General features: G+C 31.6%; 2 protein-coding genes across 16 annotated transcripts in view; one reads left to right on the top strand and one right to left on the bottom strand.

The window, feature by feature from the left end:
• Positions 1 to 8002, bottom strand: part of npc1l1 (NPC1-like 1) — a 50466-nt gene extending 42464 nt beyond the window's left edge. Inside the window, exons 1-2 of one of the 5 annotated variants that reach the window (XM_073910990.1) lie at positions 7539 to 8002; positions 5002 to 5074 (exon numbers count right to left, since the gene is read on the bottom strand). The gene's annotated coding sequence lies outside the window, so the exon portion shown is untranslated. The other 4 variants (XM_073910992.1, XM_073910993.1, XM_073910991.1 and 1 more) reach the window with 4 other exon arrangements.
• Positions 6637 to 24560, top strand: izumo1 (izumo sperm-oocyte fusion 1). Of its 11 annotated transcripts, XM_073909033.1 has the most exons (10): positions 6750 to 6969; positions 8339 to 8413; positions 8510 to 8593; positions 8695 to 8715; positions 9059 to 9142; positions 11848 to 11937; positions 12047 to 12165; positions 17215 to 17368; positions 18423 to 18591; positions 24307 to 24560. In XM_073909033.1, the coding sequence occupies exons 1-10, from the start codon at positions 6750 to 6752 to the stop codon at positions 24383 to 24385; spliced, it is 1095 nt and encodes a 364-aa protein (XP_073765134.1). In that variant the 3' UTR covers positions 24386 to 24560. The 11 variants fall into 11 exon arrangements, with proteins under 11 accessions (XP_073765136.1, XP_068078946.1, XP_073765140.1 ...); XM_073909039.1 differs by lacking the exon at positions 9059 to 9142 and having other exon boundaries at positions 6671 to 6969; positions 8496 to 8593; NM_001327798.1 differs by lacking the exon at positions 9059 to 9142 and having other exon boundaries at positions 6703 to 6969.
• The last annotated feature ends 1218 nt before the right edge of the window (positions 24561 to 25778 follow it).

Below are 25778 nucleotides of genomic sequence, written 5' to 3' on the forward strand. Positions count from 1 at the left end.
GAAACATGTAGAAACGTGGAGTGCAAAGTGGAAACAGCATTGCAAACTCAAGGTTGACTAAAAAAGCAAATCAAAATAACAATTGCAACTGACTGGACGGGTTTTGTAAAGGCAATGCTTTAAAAAAATGTATAGCAAATATATATAGTTGTTCTTTTTAAATTGCAAATATTTTAGTTTTTTTTTTTTTTACACTGCTTGATTTTTTTTGCAGTTCCTTTTTTGTTTGCAAAATTCATTTTTTTTTTCTCAAAACTTAATTTTACCTTTGCATTTAATTATTTTTATTAGCAAAATAAATTTTTATTTCTTAAAAATTTATTTTTGCTTTGCGATTTTGGGAGATTTACATTTTATTTTTTTTTTTGCTAAATACTTTATTTTTTGTTTGCAAAAATGTTTTTTATTTTGCAAGTATATTTGGCCGTAGATTGATTTATACTTCTCTTTACAAAAAAAGGGAAATATATATATATTTTTTTTTTCCTGTTCGTTCAAACTACTTATTTAACTTGAGCCAAAACATCCTAATTTAGCTTTTTATGGAATAACTGAATTGTTTTATGTTGAATGAATCCACTTACATTTGTAAAAACAATTAAGTTAAATTAATCGGTTTATGTTGGGACAACATGAAGGACTTGTATGGAACCTACCATTTCTAACAGAGTTCAAATCGACTACCGAGTTAGTTATGCCAACATAATTTATTTATGTCCCAGCACAAAATTATCATACTATAGTTAGTAAAATTAACTTAACACATAATACAAAAAAAAACTGTCATTTTTTTAATCCTTTTAAACCGGTTTTAAATCTTTTTAGATGTTTTAGTTATTTGTCGTTTTTATTTATTGTGTGATTATTTAAAATTCTTTTAATCTTCATCCTTATGTAAAGCATTATGAAGAAACAATTATCATTTTGTATGAAATGTGCCAAAAAAATAAACTTGCCTTTCATTTTTGGGTAAAAGGTGTTTATTTTTAAAAGTTTTTGTCTCATCTTCATCTTTCTTTATATTTATTGTGCTTTTTACAGTATAAATTGTGTCAAAACAACGTAACATAGATGAAGAAATCATTGTGAAACATTCCAGCAATTTAGCCAAGCAAGAAACTAGTGTAAAATGTGTGTAGTTCTAGTTAATTAGATAGTTAAATCTACATATATTTTAATCAAAATCGTTATAAGAAATGAAGACTTGGATGGTATAAATCTTGCAAATGCTGAGTAACGAAAGGGTTCTCTCAAACTAATATAAGTTTGAGAAAGCAAAAGTAAATTATTATCACTTAAATCAAGTCATCCAGGTTAAACACAAAGCCCTAAAGGTTATTTCCATGTGCGCTGCTTTCTGTTCTTTTTTTTTTTTCAAATCTTTTGATGGAGAGAATCCCTTTAACTCTCAAAAGCATGATAGATCATGCCATCAGAGAGCAGAGTTCCTCTGTAAGGCCTAGAAACTAAAGATGAGCCACAATAAATGTATAATTTTAGGTGTGGTGACATAATGATTATGGAAGGGTGTGTGAGAATGTGTTTTCTTAAGTGTCTCACTGTTTGTTCTTGGGTCTGAGAGTCTCGTATTGTGTTTTTACTGTAAAAGCTGTAAATCTCTTGTAAACTTTTGGAAACAGTACTGCTTCTCAGTGCAGCTTATCTTTTATGATGTTTCTTAATGATTTTATTAGTGTTTTTTGAGGTCCAACTTTATACTTAGTGGCTTCAAATACAACAAAATAATGTGACTTATTGCAAAACATGTTTAGTTTATATTTTTTATATGCATTTGTCTAAGTTTTAGTTAAAGTGTCAAAAATGTGATTACAGATGTATTTACAGAAATATTTTACAGTTGTAATTAAATTCAGGTAGATTTAACGATAAGTACAATTCAGATCAGTAAGTGTTAGATGCGTTAATAGAACAATAAGTGCATTGTGAGAGCTATTTTTGTGTGTTAGTGCTAATACACAATAATTGTCAAATGATGAATCACAAATAATCGAGTCCAATATAAAAGTGTATTTACATAATGTGAGCATACACTCATTTTTCAAATAAAGCTTAATAAATTGCTGTTACAACGTGAAGCCTTTTGGATTTTCACTTTAGATACATTGTCTCCAAAAGGCTTAAATGAAGAGTTTGACAATCGTCCTTTTCTTTAATCATTCTTTAATGTTTAATTAGGTGTTTAGGTAAAGGTTTTTGGCTACATTTTGTTGCATATTTTGTTGTATCCTGGTACATTCTGTTTTTTTTTTTTATAATTTGTAATGTAATATTATGGTTTGTTTTTGTATTTTCACTTAACATATCTAAGCTGTATAATCTATGAGTGTGTTTGTATGTATAGAGGATATCATGTGATCCGGAAGAGTACAAAAAGGAGCACCTGATTGTGATGAATACTGTCTGATGAAGAGCCGTGTGGCTCGAAGTGTTATGCGTTTTGTGTCAGCCTTTTTAATTTAATAAATTTGTAGTTTTGGAGCTTTGGTGTTGCTGCCTTTGATGAATATTCAAATAAATGTACGACAGAAAAGTGGCCATACAGTCATTTGAACACAATTTGGGATTTATCAATATGGACATGAGCTGTAGCTACAATCCAATCTTATGTCTGTCTCGCCTTGTGAACGCAACCTAAAAATTTTAAGAGGAACACTTTTGTACTTATATATATATATATATATATATATATATATATATATATATATATATATATATATATATATATATATTTTTTTTTTTATTATTAGCTAAAATTTTCCCTTTTTAGCCTGAAGTATCCCTTTAAATATTAGTACTTGTTTAGTACAAGTTATGTTTTTTTTAACAACGATTATTATTGTTACTTTAAAATGAATGCTAATTCTTTTTTCAAAGCATTTTGTGCTTTATGCATATGAACAGACTGGGTTAAATTTGCACTTATGAAAATTTGCACAGTATTTTACACACTCATGAAATAGACACATGGTTATGTAAGCACAAAGTATCTTCTGCCCATATAGTTCCTGTATAATAAGACAATATATGTTGAACTTTACACATGATGTTCTGGGAGGTGATAAACTATCTGATGATCACATCTATTTCTGCTCATATATATATACAGTTGAAGTCAGAATTAGTATAAAGTCTTCTCACCCATAAACAGAAATTGGGGAAAAAATAAACAGGGGGTCTAATAATTCAGGGGGGCTAATAATTCTGACTTCAACTGTGTGTATATATATATATATATATATATATATATATATATATATATATATATATATATATATATATATATATATATATGTTATCTTTCAGGCAAAATGTGTACAAATGCACTCACTTTATTTAATAAAATATAATTTCTTATTTTTATATTGATTACAGTGATGAATTTAGAGGTTTCATTTATTTCTGCTTTTTGTACCAGTGGGTGGCAATATTACATTGATTTTCAGTGCTTTTACTCTGATGGTATTTTGTTTATGTTGTGTATTGTATTGCATGTTTGAGTGCATGCATATTTTTACTGTAAGTTCAACAAAAAAGAAAAGCAATTTACTACAAATCGTCACCTTAGAATTATAAGGTTCTATCTGCGTTCTGAATGATTTTGAGATATTGAGCTTCAAAGTTTTTGCATTCTATATAGCAAACAACATGTGTGTAACAGATCTTTTTCAAACATCAACATGACAGAGACCCTAAGGGTTCTCTAAATTTAAATTATCAAAGTTCTCTTACATTTGCAAATTGGAGTAAATAAACCACGGTAAATGCAGATAGAACCTTCTCATTCTGAAAAGTCATTTTCTGCTTGGAATTATAAGGTTCTATCTGGCAGATCATTCATTGAAGCATTAATTATCAAGAAATGCAATAAAAATATATATAGTTTAGTGTTGTAACAACATGTTGATGCTTGAGAAAGTTAAAATTTTGCTTTCTGTAACATTTATTTCATGTTTTAGGATAAATATTTTTTCTTTTAAAATTAAGCATACAAGGCTGTACTATTTTTTTCCAGTGCAGCTGTTAATTTTATCTAATTATTATGTTAATATTTATAAAATTTTATGCTTTAAATAAATTATTAAATTATATTTATTGAATTATATGCCCCATGAAATAAATTAAGTATTTGCCCTTCAAGGCTTAATATTAAACTTATAGACTTAAAAAAAAAAAAAAAAAAAACAGACTATGAGCAAATGAGTTTAATAAACACTGAAAAGTGTTTCACTGACTATATATACACAAATAAAAATATTTTACATTTAATATACAAATTTTTAAATTTGTATTTTCCCCGTGTTTGCGTGGGTTCCCTCTGGGTGCTCTGGTTTTCCCCACAAGTCCAAAGACATGCGGTACAGGTGAATTGGATAAGCTAAAATTGGCCATAGTTTATGTGTGTGATTGAGTGTGTATAGGTGTTTCCCAGTGTTGGGTTGCAGCTGGAAGGGCATTCACTGTGTAAAACATATACTGGATAAGTTGGCGGTTCATTCCGCTGTGGCGACCCAAGATTAATAAAGGGACTAAGTCGAAAAGAAAATTAATGAATGAATCTCAGTGTCAAGAAATGCTTCTAAATCGTTACATTTACACACATTTCAATTTTGTGTGGTGTGGCATTATTTAGTCGACTCTGATTTTGTGTGATTTTGTCTTTCTGGTGTTTCCTGCTGTCAATGGAGCAGTCCGTCGAAATAACAAAGAAAGCTAATCCTAATTTGTCCTCGTGCATGCATTAAAAATGCTGATTGGCTCACAGATAGAACCTTATAGAGCCAAGCTAGAGTTCAACTTTGTAGATACACCTTTTTTGTTTTTTAAATAAAAAGCCTTAAAATGTAAACAACGTATAAAAACACTTCCCATAATCTAAATAAGTTGCCATTTAAAAAGAATATGTGAATAACTCAATTTTGACAAAAATGTCAGATAGAACCTTATAATTCTAACGTGACGAAATGCTTATGTTTTTCTTACCTGATGATCATGTTCTACAGATTTGGGATGAAATCACATTTTGAGCTTTGCTGGACCAAAAATGGATCAGCGTCTGTGCAAAGAATCCAATGACAAATGTCAGAAATGTACTTCATTAATAACTTGCTGTAGAAATAGTGTAGAATCTAAAATATTTCTTATTTATTCTACTCATTTATTCTCTGTTATTTTATATTTTGTTGAAACTTTTAATATTTTATTTCCTGGCTTTAATTGTATTTTGATTGTCATTTGTGCGCACACATATGTTACACACTGTATTTATCAATGATTCACTTTTTGCTATTTGTTTTTACGTTTATTAAATCACTAAAATGTATTAAAATAAGATTTAATTTGATATCAGTTCATGTAATTTAAGTTGAATTTAATAAAAAATCCTAAGGCAAGTTTGTTTCAATTTAATAATTTAAGTCAACAACAAGTTTTTATTTATTTATTGTTGTACAATGTAGCTTACTGTTGTGAATACTGTGGTTTGTGGTGAGTATATATAATGTGATGTTTTGTGTATGGAAACTTTGAAATTTTCCGATGTCCTCATGTTTATATATGTTCATTTTCTTTACACCTACGTAGTCAGCAGACGTCAAGAGTGAAGTGAACCGGATCTTGCACTTGTTACCTATACAGAGGACCTGTGCTGAAGCAGGACGCACCGCTGCTGTCTGGTTAACCGCTGAGTGAGCTATTTTACTGTGATGAGATACTTCTTTGACTGCAAGACTTTTCAAGAGGAAGTGACCAGTTTAAACTTTTCTGTCTGACAATGCATGCTCATATTAAGTCATAAGTCATATTCATAATTTTAAACCAAATAAGATGATGTGTTTGAGATATGTACATTATACGACAATAGTTTGTAATAAATGAAAAAAAAACAATTTGAAAGAAAACTCTTTCTGCTAAAAAAATCTTTGTTTATACGATGCTTCATATTTTAATTTAATTTTATTGTGACAAAAAAATATTTTACTGTCATTTTTGCTCAATTTATCAAAAGTAACGCCACTGCTGCAACAACCATGCCACGTTCAAAGCATAGGTTCAAAGTCACTTAAATCATCTTTTTTCCTCGTACTGATGCAGCAGATCATCTTGACCATATATATATATATATATATATATATATATATATATATATATATATATATATATATATATATATATATATATATATATATATATATATATATATATATAGGCTATATACACGCCTAAATGCATTGAGTTGCTCCCATGCGATTGGCTGATTAGAAATTTGCGTTAACAGATGTACCTAATAAAGTGGCCATATAAAACTGGTAGTGTATTGTAGCAAATGGCTTCCGTAGGATCATGAGAAATAATTTAAATTAAAATAATGCTGAAAATCAGCTTTGCAATCACATGAATAAATTATAGGCCCCCATGTCTATCGACTTAATATGCTGCTTAATAAAATATTAATTTCTAAGAAATAATAATAATAAACAAACAAAATGAAATGCAAAGTAGACTACTGACTTTTCTATAGATGTTTGTATTATGATAAAAAAACGAAGCACTTGTTTTCTAAATTTGACAATATTTGAGATATGTTACATGGAATTATGTGGTGATATTTCGTGCCTTGTGATGATGTGTTTACAAGCAAAAGAGTGACATCAGTTCTTTGAAGGGCCGTTACGACAGAATGACGACTCACTTCAATTTTGAAGACCACAGTTCACTCCAGTCTCTCCCAAATGACTTTACCAATTCTTTTGGGGTGGTTTTTGACTCTGTGTTCAAGTCACATTGTGAGGTCCTGTTTGCAGTGTGACCAGGTCATCCGTTATGTACATGAAGACTTTCTGTCGACGGTTAAAGGGATCCGCGTCCGTGATCAGATCGAGTTAAAGAAAATTATCGATCACGCTTACACCAATTATCGCGAGACAAGCAAACTGCTCAGCGGTGTTATAGGTAAATCCGATAAATACTGTTTTGATGACAGTATTCATTATTATGGTTCATTATAATTTCATAGGCCTGTTACAGCAGTGAAAGTGAACACTGTTTTGTATACGTTTGAATAACATGCAAGAAACGATTTTTTTTATACCTACCCTATCCGTCGATAGGGGGAGATGTAAACATGGCATGAACTACAGAAATTAAGAGAACACACATATTGATTTAAATTCTGTTTCACTAAACAATACTTAGAATTGTAAACATAACAGCAATACTATTGTTTTAGAGCTTGAAGACTAATGGAAATCAACCAGGAATGAACATTACCCACATTAGGCTGTTACCACAGTGTTTCAGTTTAAAATAGCTGAACTTTACATTTACCAAACGGTTACCAAATATCCATAGGCCTACATTAGGTACAGGATAATCAATCAAAGCTGTCATAATATGCTTTTTATTCATTACGTATTTGTTTTTGTATGCATTATGCTATAGTATGAGACTTTGGAACACCTCACTTATAAATCATTTAATCTAAAGTGTCTACAATTCTGCCATTTTAGTTGACTACTTACCCTCAGGTTGCTCCAATTCTGTATTGATTTGTTCTGCTGAACGCAAAGTAGGATATTTGTAAGAATGTCAATTCAAACAGATCTCATATTTACTTACAGTAGAAGTCTGAATTATTAGACCCCCATTGAATAAATATATCCTAAATGATGTTTAACAGAGCAAAGACATTTTCATAGTATGTCTGATAATATCTTTTCTTATAGAGAAAGTCCTATTTGTTTTATTTCGGCTATAAAAAAGTTTTTAATTTTTTAAAAACAATTTTAAGGACAAAATTATTAGCCCAAGCTGTTTTTTTTCCCGAAAGACTACAGAACAAACCATTGTTATAAAATAACTTGTCTAATTACCCTAAACTGTCTAGTTAACCTAATTCACTTAGTTAAGCCTTTAAATGTAATTTTAAGCTACATAGAAGTGTCTTGAAAATATCTAGTCACATAATATTTACTGTCATCATTGCAAAGATAAAATAAATCAGTTATTAGAAATGAGTCATTAAAACTATTATGTTTTGAAATGTGTTAAAACAATTTTCTCTCTGTTAAACAGAAATTGGGGAAAAAAATTAAACAGGGGGGCTAATAATTCAGGGGGGGCTAAAAATTATGACTTCAACTGTACATATAGTATTCATTTTTCCAACTAAGGCAGTACATGTGTGGCAAGATCATTTACTGACATTTTCCCCAAATATCTTTCTTTGTGTTCATCAGAGTTATAATAGGCTAAATGATGGCAAAATATATACATTTTAGTTCAGGACCTTTTAGTAAGTGCTATATGATGTTTTCTTTAGATCCTACAACACTCTATCGTGCAAGAACAGAATACCAGAGTGAATTCAAGAGGCATTGGAAAGAAGACAGGACAAGTGAGCACTTGTGCATGCAGATTACTTTTAAGCAGCCAATCTTTTTTCATAATGGTAAAGACATGATATGAATGTTATGCAGTGTTGTTTTTGTAGATTCTCTTCAATGGGATTTGATTACTATAGTGGAGAAAGGAAAAAGAATCCTTCAGAAACACTTGGAGATTTTCATTGCTGAAGGTATGGGTACATAAAATTTAAGTTTGTGTGTAGCGATGATATCTAAGATCTCTTAATTCTCAGTAGTTATATATATTTATCATATATATATTTTTCCAAAGGTCTGTGTCCTAATAAATGTGGTAAGTAAAATAATTATTCTTATATTTCACCAAAATAGTTCTGAATATCTTAAAAAAAAATACTTTACTTTTTTTGGGGAAATAGGCTCGTTTTGTAACTACTCCTACACAGTTTAGTTTTACTCATTATTTCTGTAGGTTTCACCAAGTTAATTTTAAAACATTTTAAGACCATTATGAATGAAATTATAGACTTATATGGGGCTAAATGTTAAAGACATCTTTTAGAATATCCCAGTTAGAAAATATTTCCTCTTACTCTATTAAAATATTATTAAAATTTAATACAGTACATAATTATTTACTTGGAATGTTTTTTATTCATTAATTTTTTTTGGCTAAGTCCCTTTATTAATCCGCAGTCGCCACAGAGGAATGAATCGCCAACTTATCCACCACATGAATTACGCAGCGGATGCCTTTCCAGGTGCAACCCATCTCTGGGAAACATCCATACACAATATGGACAATTTAGCCAACCAAATTTACCTGTACCGCATATGTCTTTGGACTGTGCAGGAAACTGGAGCAAACGCAGGGAGAACATTAATATTTTTTATAATTTTCAAATATTATCATTCACAATCCTAAAACCCTTACCAAGAATAGAACTAAACATAGCTGTCACTTACTTCAGTCTAAAATAATAATAATAATTAAATAATAAGAGGTAAGTATCCTCAGCAGTAAATAAATGGGGAACTTTTAAGCAAATGTTACTGCAAGGAAAGTAGTTCATTGTTATACATATACATGTTATTCATTGTTATACATGAACAAAGGAAAATTAAGATCTACAACTCAACTTTTCACTAGATTTAAGACCTATCGAGGCCTAAAATATAGCTTTTGAAGTTTAAGACATTTTAAGAACTTTTAAGACCCTGCGGATACCATGCTATTTTTTTTAAATCCATTTAGCCGATCTCTCTCACTTTTAGTTTAGATCAGCATAGGTCATTGAGTTAGATTAATAATATTATTGTGCCTGCTGCAGGCACAATATATGTAAAATTAATTTAAATAAATTTATTAAATTGAAGAAATGTTTACATTTTTTATTTTTGAATGAGATGCTAATGGTCTAGTCCAATTCAATTGTTTATATTACGCTAAGGTAAAAGTGCACCCTCCAGACTGGGAGATTGACTGAATGGATTACAAAAACGTACTCAAATGTTTAACTGTAGGTGACTTGTAAAAAGAGCCTATTTTTGAAAAAAGTGTGATGTTCCTTTAACACAGTATCGATACAAACCATAGACTGTAAAAAGTGAAGCCAACTGTCCCAGGCATAGCTGCTGTGCTGATGACATAATTTCCTCAAACCTCAGAACATTTTGAAATGGTAAATGAGTTGTGAATTATTACCTTTTAACATTCACATCATATCTATCTGTGGGGTTTTGCAAACACTTTCTAAATACAGCGATGAGGTTGGAGTTAAAATGCTCAGCTTCTAAAAGATAACATTACATTGTAACGGTAGTTTACATTTGTACCACATATTTTTCTCTACAACTATCTGTCTAGTTATTAGTAATCTAATGTTTAGTCCTACACTATTATGTTATTTTATAACTTAGTTACATGTTTTGTGCCAATTATTGGCTATGTGATTTCTGAACTAACTGCTACAATGCGTACATAAAAAACAAACAAAACAGACAAAAAAGGTTACCTGGCTGTTCTTAACAATTAACCCTTGACCTTTCATTTTGAAATGAGCTGCAAAATGACAGAAACTTATATAATTTTTCAAAACAAACTCATAGTAATTTATGATTGTTTACTTTAAATTTGAAATTTTTCATGGATAAGGGGCTTACATTCATCTGCTTACACACCAATGATAGTTATGTTGAGGAGTGGGGTAAGGTGTGTGATCAAAATGTTGAGCTTGTGTATGTTTTAAAAATAAATGCAAAACAAAAATACAATGTTTTGGACAAAATTGAAGGGGTAAAAATTATTTTAATGAGCCTGGGTTGCCTTTTCCAGTACTATTTTGCACATCAAACTGATATATATCAGTATATGTCATACACAGTTAAAGTCAGAATTATTAGCCTCCTGTTTATTTTTTCCCCAATTTCTGTTTAACGGAGAGAAGATTTTCTCAACACATTTCTAGTTTTAATAACATTTCTAATAACTGATTTATTTTATCTTTGCCATAATGACAGTAAATAATATTTGACTAAATATTTTTCAAAACAATTCTATACAGCTTAAAGTGACAAGGCTTAACTAGGTTAATTAGGTTAACTAGGCAGGTTCAGGTAATTAGGCAAGTTATTGTATAATGATGGTTTGTTCTGTAGACAGTCGAAAAAAATAGCTTAAAGAGGCTAATAATTTTGATCTTAAAATGGTTCATAGAAAATTAAAAACTACTTTTATTCCAGCCAAAATAAAGCAAATAAGACTTTGTTCAGAGGAAAAAATATTATCAGACTTATTATCAAAATTCCTTTGCTTTGTTAAACATCATTTAGGAAATATTTTAAAAAGAAAAAGAAAAAAGAATTCTAAGGCGGCTAATAATTCTTCAACTGTACACTTGGTTGGTGGGCCAGTTGTGATGGTCCCATCGTATTTTGCATATATATATATATATATATATATATATATATATATATATATATATATATATATATAGCTGCATATAGATCATATAGCTCCAAAATGATCTGATACAAACTATATACTGTAGAAAGTGAAGCCGACTGTCCTGTGTCCCATAATCGTAGCCAACAGTATATATATATATATATATATATATATATATATATATATATATGTGTGTGTGTGTGTGTGTGTGTGTGTGTGTGTGTGTGTGTGTGTATTACATTATTCTTCCTGGAATACAGCTGTTCATCCCTGTCATTCAAATTGATACACGTCTCCTACGTTAAAATCAAGTATTTAAGCTTAAGCCTTTAGATTTTAATATCCTGAGACATAAATTCAGTCAAGTGTCTCTAAACCTCTGATTACTGGTGTATGTGTCACATGACGCAGAATATAAAGAATATGACGATATATTTACTGTATATTTTATTGCTCATGGGATGTGTGGGTGTATGCATGGGTGGTTGCCCGTCCGGGGCGGATTCTTGTTTGTTTCAGGCCTGTTGTATCAGAGAGTGATGAACTGCACTTCCTGTCAGTATGGGCTGTTTACATGTCTGTCAGCCAAACCACCACTAGACTGTGGAGGTGAGAAAGACAGCCATCATGGAAATACACAGCAAGATTACATTTGCAGACTATTTTAACACATCACATAATATTCTTTTGTCTTTCTCTCTGCTTTCTATTCGTTCAGAGCATCATCTTGAGGCAGATGAAGGAGAGGAGGTGGTGCTGGATTGTTTTCTGTCTTGGCACACTCTTGTGGTGGGACAGACTGAGTATCATTATTCCTGGCATCCTGGAGAAACAAATGTAAAGGCACACACACACACACACACACACACACACACACACACACACACACACACACACACACACACACACACACACACACACACACACACACACACACACACACACACACACACACACAGTTGTAACCTGAAAAAAAAAAAAACCTTTAAAAGGGTATTTATTAAAGAGGTATGCTTAACCTCATTTCCTTTCACTATCCAGATAGCAAGATTCTTTAGTTTACTTTCTTATATTGCAAGATGCTATGTTGACGCATTGCTGCCACATACATTTTTTTTTCTCACTCAGCTATGTCGTTATAACGTCATCTTTTCTCGTACGAGATCTTTTCTCATAAAAACCACTTCATGACAAACTATATATTTGGAAAGGTCTAAAGCTTCTGAATACATATTTTACTTTTGTTACGTAGGAAGAGAAAAGATTGAAATCCATTAACCGTCACCTTTTAACCTGTGGGATCGTGTGCTGATACATTTCTAAGCCATAATATTATAGTCTAAACATGAGGCAACCATGACAAACTATTAGGGCTGCGCAATATTGGAAAAAAAAAACTGGCATTGCAATATGCTTTTTGTCTGTAATATATATTGCAATATACAGTTGAAGTCAGAATTATTAGAATTATTACTTTTTCTAAATATTAGAAATGAATTATCTTATTAGAGATGAATTATTTAAACTATTATGTTTAGAAATGTGTTGAAACAATCTTCTCTCCGTTAAACAGAAATTGGGGAAAAAAATAAATATAGAGGCTAATAATTCAGGGGGGCTAATAATTCTGACTTCAACTGTAACTATAATTTCAAAAAATGATTTGTAGTTTTAACACTATTTAAAAATCATAAGTTTAGATTGATTAAGATTATTTTGTAGGGCAGTATCTGCATAAAATCTGATTAACAAATTAGAAGCATACAACAACAAAGATGCAAATAAAATAAATAGTGTATTAGGGTTTTCTGCAGAATCTAACAATATTAAGGCACAGAAATTCAGTCATATGTAAAATAACACTGTATAGTCTTTTAAATAAACAAATAAATATAAATAAATACAACCAATCTGTTTTTAAAGCTTTAACTTTATAACTGCTTGGTTTAAATTTGCTTGAAATCTCAGAGGGTGACAGGCGTTCAAAAACATTTTCGAATAAAAATCTTTCACTATATTAGGGTTAAACTTTGCGCAGACTCCACGAATCACATTTTCTGAACCTTGGTGGCTGGTGATTACAGTATAAACCCAACTTGACACTGCAGATCTTGCATTGGGACTATTGCAGATTCACACGTTGCGATATCAATGCTGAAACGATATATTGTGCAACCCTACAAACTATTTGTTAACTATTTCAAACTATTTAAAAGTGTCTAATTTCAATGTGGTAATTCTTGATAAATATTATTGAGAAACAGCTATTTTTTAATTTTCGACAAGATACTCATCAGGGTTTTAAAGCATTACTTTGCTACAGCAATCCACATGTAAAAAATGTAGATGCTTTTTTGAGGATTTTTCAAATCAAGCTGCTTATACTACGTCAGACTTTAATTCCTACTTTACAAATATTGTCAAAAGTATGAAAACATATGGTTCATATTCTGCGAAACATACACATAAATAAGGGGTGCCCTTAAATAGTCACCAATTTAAACTGAATGTTAACAGGTGGTGATGTTTGGTATTGCGGCCAAGCAACTTCAAATTTGGAATATAATTTGATCAAAAATTTAGCTTTGATTTTCTGTCAAATTTGGGCTAAAAGATGTTTTGTAAAAATTAAGTATTTTATGTAACATAAAATATAGATTTATTCATTCATTCATTTTCTTGTCGGCTTAGTCCCTTTATTAATCCGGGGTCGCCACAGCGGAATGAACCGCCAACTTATCCAGCTCGCTTTTACACAGCGGAAGCCCTTCCAGCCGCAACCCATCTCTGGGAAACATTCACACACACACTCATACACTACGGACAATTTAGCCTACCCAATTCACCTGTACTGCATGTCTTTGGACTGTGGGGGAAACCGGAGAACCTGGAGGAAACCCACGCAAAGGCAGGGAGAACATGCAAACTCCACACAGAAACATCAACTGAGCCGAGGTTTGAACCAGCGACCCAGCGTTCTTCTTGCTGTGAGGCAACAGCACTACCTACTGTGCCACTGCCTTGCCCCAAATATACATTTATTGTTTTATTATTTTCATTAACTTAAAGGCACATCGCTTTTGTTTGATTAAACTTTTGGAATTTGTTTCACTTTTGCTACAATCAGTCAAATGTCTTTTAGATATAGTTCACTCTGAATCACATACTCACCCTTCACTTATCCAAAACCTGTTGGGTGTTGTTTAATCCAATGAACACAAAGAAGTTACTTTGAAAAATCTTGGAAACTGGTAGTCATTGACTTCTATTGGGTTTATTATTTTTTTTCCTGTTATAGGTGTCAATGGTTACTTTCAATGGCTTCTAACATTCTTCAAAATATATTATACTGTATTCAACAGAAAAAAAGATACTTATAATGATTTGGAACCACTTGCGTTTTTATTCGAGGTTTGACAAAATCAAACTAAATCAAACCAAAAAGCTTAGAATGACCAAGACTTGACAATTAATAGAACATTCCATCTAAACAGCAGCGGACAGCAACAGCCCCGGATTCTGCCATTTTGGAGTCAAAGCGGTCGGCTGTCTATTGGATCTTATTGCTGTCGCAATGGCATGCAGCTGCTTTGTTTTTTTTTCGTTGTTTTTTTAAAAGTACAACCTGAAAGACGACAATACAACATTTACTATCACAATTATCAGCACTTTTAATAATTAATTTTACAGACTTATAATGTGCTGTTGTTCTATTGGAGTTTTGATTCCAAAATGGCCGCCGCGCCATTCAGTGGCTCTTTCACAAATTGCACTAGAGTGTCGTCTCTTGGTGATTCTATGCTTTTTGATCAAACTGAAAAATTAAGAGAGGGTGGGACATAGAGTAGCCCCTCCCCTTTTTACATTTAGCATTTTTATCACAGCTCTGCCAGTGAGAGTGGTTGAGCTCAAGTGCATCAAATGAAAAGCAAATAAGAAGCGTATTAAAGGAGGCAGGGCATGGCAGATACTAGAGAGTATTTGATTGGGCAAGATTTAATTAGAAACTGAAGTATGAGGTGATGTAAAAAAAAAAAAAACGTTGATCGATTTAGGTATTTTTAGGTCCATTTAAGTGATGGACTTCAAGCTTTACGTTTAAATCAGTTTTATAGTTGCTTATTGTGTCACTGTTTTGGAGCACAGCTTATTGATATTCTTAAAACTAACAGACAAACTAACATCTAAAAAAAAAAAAATTAAATAATGAGACCTTTAAGTGCAAAGTGAATTTTGTGTTTTTTTGTGTCATCAAAAAATAAATGAAATAAATCTACAAGCAAACAACATCAACTCGTGATACAGGCTGTAAATTAAAGGTAATACTGTTGTAAATCATGTTCCGTTTCCTGCACAGACTGATCATTTTGCTTCACAAAGGCCAAAGGTATCCATTATGTAAAAATAATTAATTAATTTCTGTTTGGACTCTTAAAATTGACTTGTGTTTTGCACATCACTAAGCACCAATGTTTCAGCCAGATTTTCTCTTTGATATTTTACTGACCTTTTTTTTTTTACCCACAACTTGTTTTGCCTAATGATGAGTAAACTTGCAGCAAGTCTTTTTTTCCCTGCTTTTTGCACTCAGATAGTTTATAGCTAAAGTGCATTACAGCCAAAGATCACTTACAAACAGTCAAAATTACCAAATATTGTTTAGTAGCATTTAAGTCAACACATTAAAATCAGTGTACTTATTTAAAACACAACAAAACAGTAAATATTTTTTTAAGATTTAAAATATGCTGTAAAAATAACATTATATTTTTAACTAGATAAAGAGCACAGATGTATCCTAAATGATATACACTCCACATGTAAGCACACATGTACTTTGACACTATGTACTCAACCATGCAGTGTATGAACTTTATGCGGTTATTTCTTCATTCAGCATCAGAGCCTGAAAGCCCCGCTCCCTCCACTAGTATCCAATAGATCGTTTTGCAACTATCAGGTTGTCAGTACTCAGAGAGAAATAAGGCCGAACAGGTTGATTTCATTTGTTTTTATGAAACACTGTGTGACCAATATGGATGTTACCCAGTTGAGCCCCACATTAGACCCAGTCAGATTATATGTGAGATTCATATTGGCTAATTTAGACTGTAAAATATACTGTAATGTCAGTTTTTGTGGTTTGGACTCTTCAGAGGTGTAATGCATTTCATACTGAAAAAACGCTTATCATATGGCCTTACCCTAGCCCTACCACTTAACCCAACCCCTTACAAGAAAGCAATTGTAAATTTTGAAAGTAAGAAGACCCCATTAAGAATGATTTTTAAAATTTTTTTAATTATTAATTAAGACACAAGGCATATTCTCATAAATGACCTCAACATTGTAATTCCAGGATTACACCCCATTATTCAAATCCCCAAAACCAGTACACATGCACACACACACACTTGCATAAAGAGTTACAATTTTTGTTTTATTTACTTTATATTTTCAGTTAAATAAGTGCTTTAGCAACATATATAAAGAGCATTTTTCTTTTTGAAATGTTTGATGTGAATGCAATTATGTCAATGTAAATGCAAATATTTCAATGTGAATGCAAATATGTCAATGTGAATGCAAATCCCAGTAAATTTAACCTGTGTCATTTCCAGAAAAAAAAAATGCTGGTTGAATAAAAGTAGCTTTGAGTCAGAATTTGCCAGGTGAATTAATAATTTCCTACATTACTGTAAATTATCTTATAGTAATGTTATCATAATATAATTTCCCCTTAAGTAGCAACGAGTTTACATCATGAGCTTGATAAGCTATTCAAATGTTGATCTTTCTATATATATTTACAGACCAGATTACAACATTTGTTATTTTTAATATATATATTTTTTTATTTATTATTATTATTTTTTTAATTGCAAGGTGTTATTTGACGGAGAGTATGAAGAGCTAGTGGTGACAAAAGAGTCTAAAATCGTCCTCAATCAGCTGAGTGTCAGTGAGGAAGGCTCATACCGCTGCCTTCTAAAGGACCAAAAGGGTACTGCACTGTCCCGCACGTTCTTCCAACTAGAAGGTACAGTAGCTATTTATGATATTTATGTTTTTAATAAATAAATATATATATATATATATATATATTTATTTAATATATATATATATATATATATATATATATATATATATATATATATATATATATATTTATATATATATATATATATATATATATATATATATATATATATATATATATATATATATATATATATATATATATATATATATATATATATATATAATTTATTTTTTTATTGCAAGGTGTTATTTGACGGAGAGTATGAAGAGCTAGTGGTGAATCTCTACTGTCCAATAGTGTGATGGTCTCATTTATAGTTCAATAAATTACAGCTCTTATAAATTCAAAGGTAGATGATCAATAAATACTTAGGCAGGTTTTACAAATGGCATTTTTTTATTAGAAAATATAAATGTTTTTTTATACACATTTTTCAAAAACATCAAAACTTGATACATTTTGTCTTTGATGTGACACTATATGCAAATTTTCACCAAAAAATTTAATTAGTTGAAGGACCACATTCAAGTTCACTGTGACTGAAGCCCCCTGTGAAGCCCAATGACATACATCTATTAAGTTTTTGTTTCATAATTTTCCATGTTTTACTTTTTTTTAAGACCCACTATACAGTTGTCAAGTTTTGTTGTCATTTGGTGTAATCCCTATTAATTGAAAATGTCCGACAAGTCATTGAGAAATAATATTCATTATTACGTATAAAATAAATAGCACTTTAAATGTCCAACAATGAAGATAAATTACTCTCACACTATTTTTATATTATTAAGAATAGTTTTTCTTCCTTTTAAAAATAAATAAAAAAATATATAAAGTACTTATAATAACAGTGTAAGAATTCATTGAGTTAACGACCCCTTAGGTTTTCCTCAAACATCAGACTTCAAACTGCATAAATATATCTGTTTTCTAAATATACGTATGTTTTCTTCTTCTTCTTCTTCTTAAAAAATCTTCAAAACAACATTTTGACAACTATCCATACACGATTTAATTTGGACTTCATCTGACCTGTTTCTCTTTCCCTCAGTCAAGCCATTTCCATCCACAAGCCCTAGACAGGTTGTGACATTGCCGTCTTTACCCTTGGGTTATGAAAACACACCTTACAGCCTTCAGAAGAGCAGTTTCCTCACTGTACTAATTTTGCTGACTGTACTCAGCATCACAGGCAGCCTCATCATCATAGAGTACCTCAGGTATGATTGCCAATAGGGTGAATACATGAGTAAGGCGTGTGTAATATAATATAATGAATAACAAATAAATTTGCAAACAGGAAACAAAAGAATGAGTAAAGAGCCAAACCTTTATGACTTTCTTTCTTCTGTTAAACACAAAAGTAGATATTTTGAAGAAAGCTGGAAACCTGTAACCTAACCTTTGACTTTCGAAGTATTTGTCTTTCCTACTATGGAAGTCAATGGTTACAGGTTTTCAGCTTTCTTTAGAATATCATATTTTGTGTGTAACAGAAGAAAGAATGTCTTAAAGATTTAAAACCACTTGAGGGAGAGTAAATAAATAGTGAGTAAATTATCATTTTTAAGTGAAATTTAGTATCTCTAAGGCATACACTGCAGCCAAAAACTGATTTTGAAGCACATGTAAAATGTAAGCTTTTGGGCTTTTCTTTGTAGTTTAATGGAAATAAACATCCAAAATACACTATTAAGTGTTACATATTTTGCACTTTATCATTTTTATTTCTGTAGTTTATTATCTTCATAAGTTTTTTCATAAGTTCATAAAAACCAATTGAAAAAAATCTCCATAAATTTTCCCTTCAGTAGCACTTTCATACACTAAAAGTTCACAAATTTATTCAAATCTGAGTTCAGAAACCTTTTTTTAGGGGAAATTGTTCATATAATTTGCCTGATTATATAAAACATTTTATTCTATACAGCAGGCCCGTGCAGAGACCGTCCAAAGGGCATGTGCAGGATAAATTTTTTGAAGAGTGGGCGGGGGAGGGGGGGGATTGGTGCAGATCTGCAGAGTGGATGCGAGCGTACTGAAGAGCGGTGTTATCGCGCGCTTACTGATCAGCTGTGTTGTCGCGCGTACTCAAGAGCGGTGTTGTCGCGCGCCTACTGAAGAGCGGGACCGAAGGTGTGCCGCGTCGCGGGGGCACTTTTGATCATTTTGGAAGGGCACTTTCTATCCAAGACTAAAAAGGGCATGTGCACTGCACAGGTTGAGCCCTATGTGTGCACGTGCCTGCTATACAGTAAATAAACATTTTTTTCTAATCAATCACAGTATTTTGGAATTACACTCACTGGTCACTTTAAGGTACACCTGTCCAACTGCTTGTTAACGCAATTTTTTTAATCACCCAATCACATGGCAGCAACTCAATACATTTAGGCATGTAGACGGGGTCAAGATCATCTGCTGCAGTTCAAACCGAGCATCAGAATTGGGAAGAAGGTGATTTAGGTGACTTTGAACATGGCATGGTTCGTCTGGCACCAATGCCTTGTTAATGGCAGAGGAGAATGGCCAGACTGGTTTAAGCTGATAGGAAGGCAACAGTAACTCAAATAACCACTCATTACAATTGAGGTATGCAGAAGAGCATCTATGAATGCCAAACATCTCCAACCTTGAGGCAGATAAGCTACAGCAGCAGAAGAGCACATCGGATGCCACTCCTGTAAGCTAAGAACAGGAAACTCTTATTTTTTTAAAACACTTTGGCCTCGTTAGTACCAATTGACCACTGTGTCAACGCCACAGCCTACCTGAGTAGTGTTGCTGACCATGTCCATCCCTTTATGACCATAGTGTACCCATCTTCTGTTGGCTCCTTCCAGTAGGATAATGCAGCATGTCATTAAGCGAATCATCTCAGACTGGTTTCTTGAACATGACAATAAGTTCACTGTACTCAAATGGACTTCACAGTCACCAAATCTCAATCCAATAGAGGACTTTTGGGATGTTGTGGAATGGAAGATTTGCATCATGAATGTGCAGCCAACAAATATGCAGCAACTATGCTATCATGTCAATATAGACCAAAAACTCTGAAAAATAGTTCAAGTACCTTGTTGAATCTATGCCATGAAGGATTAGAACAGTTCTGAAGGCAAAAGGAGGTCCAAACCGGAACTATTAAGGTGTACCTAAAAAGTGGCCAGTGAGTGCATATGGAGTAATAAGTGCAGATTCCCAAAATCCCCTACTTGGACTATAAAAAAAAAAAAAAAAAAAACTTTCTTTGATTGATCTCATTGATTAAGTGTTTTGAATGTTACCATGTTTTTATCAATTGCAATATTTGGTGATCATTTATTTAATGAAAAATGCGTTTAGTAAAAGAGGAATTATAGGTTTTACAAATATTTGTTGATTTGTTGCTTAGCATATTTTATGTTTCTGTAATTAATACTGTATATAAAGTACCAGTGTAATATAGTGAAATAGGATTTCATAGACAGTTCAATAAGTTACATTCATTCATGTTTGTATTAAATATTCATGTTTTGGAAAATGTTGTATAATCAAGCCCACATGGAATCTGCACCCACAGAGCTCGACAACAATCCACTTATTACCACTACACTCAATGCAACACCCGCCAATGTTTGTATATCAAATACCATGTTACTTTAATAATACTGCAGCCACGGTTGTTATTGTTAAAACTATAATAAAAAAATAAAATAGAACGCACATAAAAATATATATAAACATACAGTCCAACTTACTGGGTTTATATAAAGTAATTTTCAAGAATAGTTTTTGAAGGTGTTTTTCTCAATTGCACACTGCATTGTGTTTTAAAATTAAAAAGAACTATATGTAAAATGTCTTGCTAATCTGTGAGGATATCATTTATTTTATAGATGTTCTACAATGTAAAAAAAATAATAATAAAATAAAATGAGTGTAATTTAAATGTTATAAAATATTAAATGAAAATTTTGATTTAAAGAACTGAAATAAAATATGATTATGCCATTATGTAGTAGATTAATTCTGCAAAACATTGCTGAATTGTTAATTCCTAAATGTGAGTCTGTGAATTACAAATTAAATAAAGTACAAATGAAAAATCCCTTACTCAGAAAATGTTTTTTTTTCTTCCTTTTTAAACTTATGTAAAATCAATCAACAAAATTATTGAGTTTTTATGGGACAACTTAATGTTTAATCACTTAAATTTGTAAAAACAATTAAGATAACTTAATCAATTTGTGTTAAAGAAAAGAATAGTGTGGAACCCAGCACTTTTTACAGTCCCATAACATACATTAGTCAACATGAATTAATGTATCCAACTAACAATAACTAGTAATGAGCAACATTGATTGACAACATTTCATTCAACTTTGCTTGTTGATATCAGTTCTTAAACATTCAACTGCTCATTGATAATGTTAGCAAGATATTTACTCATGCATTATAAATTAAGATCAATTTTAAAACTGTTAATGTTGAAATTATACTTTAGATTAATACAAAATTCAGAAATGGTTTCATTCTAACTGATGTATTTAATGTTAACAGATTACCAAAAAGGCCAACTCTGAATAATGAACAAAGTAAATGTTGTTGTAATGTTTTTTTTTCTTTTTTTTAATATAAGACATTATATATATATATATATATATATATATATATATATATATATATATATATATATATATATATATATATATATATATTTATTATTATTTTTTTTTAATATAAGACATTATATGTATGTATGAGCTGTAGATTGTAAAACTCACTGTTATATGCCAAAGTTATGACAACATGTTTTTTTTTTTTACTTAATATATTTAGTCAGTTGAGGGGGCACGGTGGCTCAGTGGTTAGCACTGTCACCTCACAGCAAGAAGGTTGCTGGTTCGAGTCCCAGCTGGGCCAGTTGTAATTTCTGTGTGGAGTTTGCATGTTCTCCCCAGGTTCCTCCAGGTGCTCCGATTTCCCCCACAGTCCAAATGTCCTAAGACATGCGCTATAGGTGAATTGAATAAACTAAATTGGCTTTAGTGTATAGCAGGTTGCACACCAGAAGCGCCATGCATTTTAGAATTCTAAACATAGGTTTCTATCGGGATACACACACCGGCGCCGCAAGTCGGCGGCTGTCGGTGGCGCCCGGCCAAGGCTCAGGACGGAGTTCATTTTTCAGCCGCACCACAGAGCGCCATCTGATTAATTTCATGTTAAATATTATTAGAATGTGCACGTCTGGTGTGTGATACTTTAAACTGTCATGTGCGCGCCGTGTCAAACATATGCTGGAATAGTTGGCGGTTCATTCCGCTGTGGCGACCTTAAAAAATAGAGACTAACCTGAAAGAAGATGAATGAATGAATTTGGTCAGTTTGATGTTTTTGATTTAAGTTTAGATGACTTAATTTAAAAAGTTATTTTGATTTAATAACAAAAAATACAGTGTAGTACTAATGCCTGAAGGCTGTGACACATGTAATGGCAATTTTATTTATAGAGCACTATTAAACACAACCAGAGGTTGACCAATGTGCTGTGCAATATACTTAACAACAAAGTTTATATAAAAATATAAAATTATAGCTAAAATGGACAATTTTCATAAATAAAATGCCAAATCAAGAGATAAGTTTCCAGATTTAAAAACAGACAGAGATGAAACAGATCTAATACAGAGGGGCATAGCATTCCAGAGAGAGAGAGAGAGAGAGAGAGAGAGAGAGAGAGGGGTTGAAAAAAGCTTTATTTTTACATTAAATCCAGAATTTTTAACATTATCAATTCAAGTAGAATTTTAAAAAAACTTCATCACCAATAACACAAACTCCTTAATACTTAAATTAATTCATTTTCCTTCGGCTCAAGGGGGTCTCACACCAGATGCGCCACTCAGCGCTGCGATACGCCGCACACACTAAAATAAGAAGAATCACACACCAGACATGCACATTTGCATGTTATTTAAAACTATTCAGATGGCGCTTTGTGGTGCGGCAGAAATATGAACAGTGTCCTGTGTTGTAGCTGGGTGCCGCGGACAGCCGTCGACTTGCAGTGCGTACTCTGATAGAACTCTATGCATAGAATTGTAAAATGCATGGGTCTTTATTTTAGGGGTTGACACAGCGGAATTAGCAGCCAACCATTCCAGCATATGTTTTACACAGCAGATTCCCTTCCAGCCACAACCCAGCACTGGGAAACACCCATACTCGCATACACTCATAAACTGCAGCCAAATTAGTTTATTCAGTTCACCTATACCACATGTCTTTGGACTGTGGGGGAAACTGGAGCACCCGGAGGAAACTCCACACAGAAATGCCAACCGACCCAGCCAGGACTTAAACCAGTGACCATCTTGTTTTGAGGCAACTAACTATTGAGTCAAAGTGTTGTCCCTCAACATCATTAATTAAATAAATAAATAAGTAATTTTTTTAGCATACACTCCAACATTAATTCTGCATCAATGAACTAAGTTCTAATACCTTTTTTTCGTTGTCTTCAAAATTGCAAGTTCTAACCCTAATCCTAAACACTTTGCATCTATCCACTACTTTATATCTGATCCCACCCAAAATACTTATGGGAAAACTCCTCACCAAAACTCCTAAAAAAGACATTCATCATTCTCAAGAACAAATTCTATAGTGTCTTCAACTCCACAACACTTGTGCATTCAGGTGCGCTACATGTCTGATTGTAGCTAATTAATCTGACTCTACAAAAAAAAATTAAGGCAGCAAGAACTTTATAGAGTGTAGTTAACATTCCTGAAGGCTGCGACACATGTGGAGAAAGAGAGACTGGAGGAGAGGAAAGACAAACTGACAGTGAATGATCTGTTAAGATGTCCTGCTGATTGTGACAGTAGGAAGGAAGCACACTTTGTTTTTCCTCCATTCTGTCATGTTTCTTTGTGTCTGTGTGACAGAAAGAGCCTGAAGCGGCAGGAGGAGGCGAGAGGGAGAGACAGCAGGACAGCAGGAGATATAGAGCTCAACACTGAATGACGGATCACATCCAGACACATGCAGGAATAAAGACAGATGAGTTTCTACTGTTCCAGTTTGAAGATGACACGCAGCCAGAACGCTCAAAGTATTTAGAAAGGCCTTATTATATATTCTGCACTAGATCAAATAAATACTGCATGATAGCATAATAAATAGCATTCATTCATTCATACTATATATAGTGCTCATTTTTCATGTGAATATAGGCAATGTTTTTTGGTGCATTTAACCAAAACAGATTTATTAAACGGATACATTTATTAAAATAATATTTTAGTCAACAAACATATTTATAAGTGAAAAGATAACACAATTAAATTCAATCAAAATATAGCAAAAATAAAAAATAAAAATTAAAAAATTTCAACTACATTTTTCAATTTTTTGCTTCTTGATTTTTTCCTTTTTTTAAATTTATGTTTAATATTTTTCAATAACATAAATTTGGTTGGTCTAATTTTTTACCGTTATCATAAGTTATTTTGTAAGATAAGCTCCAGATTTGGCTTCAGTACTGTAATCTAATGTATGTGCACAAATAAAATATTGAATAGCTTCCTATTAAAAATATGAATTTATTATATAGTGATATATACTGAGAACTTTTGTATATATATATATATATATATATATATATATATATATATATATATATATATATATATATATATATATATATATATACACTCACACACTACCAGTCAAAAGTTTGGGGGCAGGTTTTTTTTTTTTTCATGTTTTTATTGTTTTGTGTTTTGTTTTGTGAAATTATTCTGTTTCTCAGGGCAGCATTTATTAAATGTAAAAAAAAAAGTTACATTGTCAAATATTTATTACAACTTTAAATAAGTCCTTGCTTATTGTGTGTAGTTTCAAATAAAAATATTAATCCAACCCTTATTGCTTTTATTACTATTACCAATAATAATAATAATAATTATAATGATTAAGAGTGATTTCTGAAGTATCATGTGACTGAAGACTGGAGTAATTAAGCTGAAAATTAATGTTTAAAACCACTGGAAAAAATGGTTAAATTAAATGATAAACTACTTTTGGACCAGTACTTTATAGTGCTAAAACATTTCACAATTATACAATTTGTACAGTATTTTTAATTAATTAAATGCAGCCTTGGTGAGCAGGAGAAGCTTATTTTTAAAAAATAAAAAAACTGACCCCAACCTTTTGACCGAATGTGCATGTATATATAATATGATATCTATATTTAAAATATATTACCTATTTACAATACTATGATTTTAAAATATTATTAACTTTGTTTATTTATTTAGAAATTATCTATTAGGATTAATCCCTTGAGGTGTACTACTTTTCAATGTATCTCAGTTACGACATAGCAACATATGCACATATATATATATATATA

This window comes from Danio rerio, chromosome 8 (assembly GCF_049306965.1).
Source record: "Danio rerio strain Tuebingen ecotype United States chromosome 8, GRCz12tu, whole genome shotgun sequence".
NCBI classification, from domain to species: domain Eukaryota; kingdom Metazoa; phylum Chordata; class Actinopteri; order Cypriniformes; family Danionidae; genus Danio; species Danio rerio.

Bases quoted from the DNA above. Each gene is read 5' to 3' on its own strand.
- izumo1 (XM_073909033.1), top strand. From the start codon at position 6,750: ATGACTTTACCAATTCTTTTGGGGTGGTTTTTGACTCTGTGTTCAAGT. The intron at 12,166-17,214 runs GTAAAGGCACAC...TTTAATTGCAAG, and splicing joins GGCATCCTGGAGAAACAAAT to GTGTTATTTGACGGAGAGTA. The intron at 17,369-18,422 runs GTACAGTAGCTA...TCTTTCCCTCAG, and splicing joins CACGTTCTTCCAACTAGAAG to TCAAGCCATTTCCATCCACA.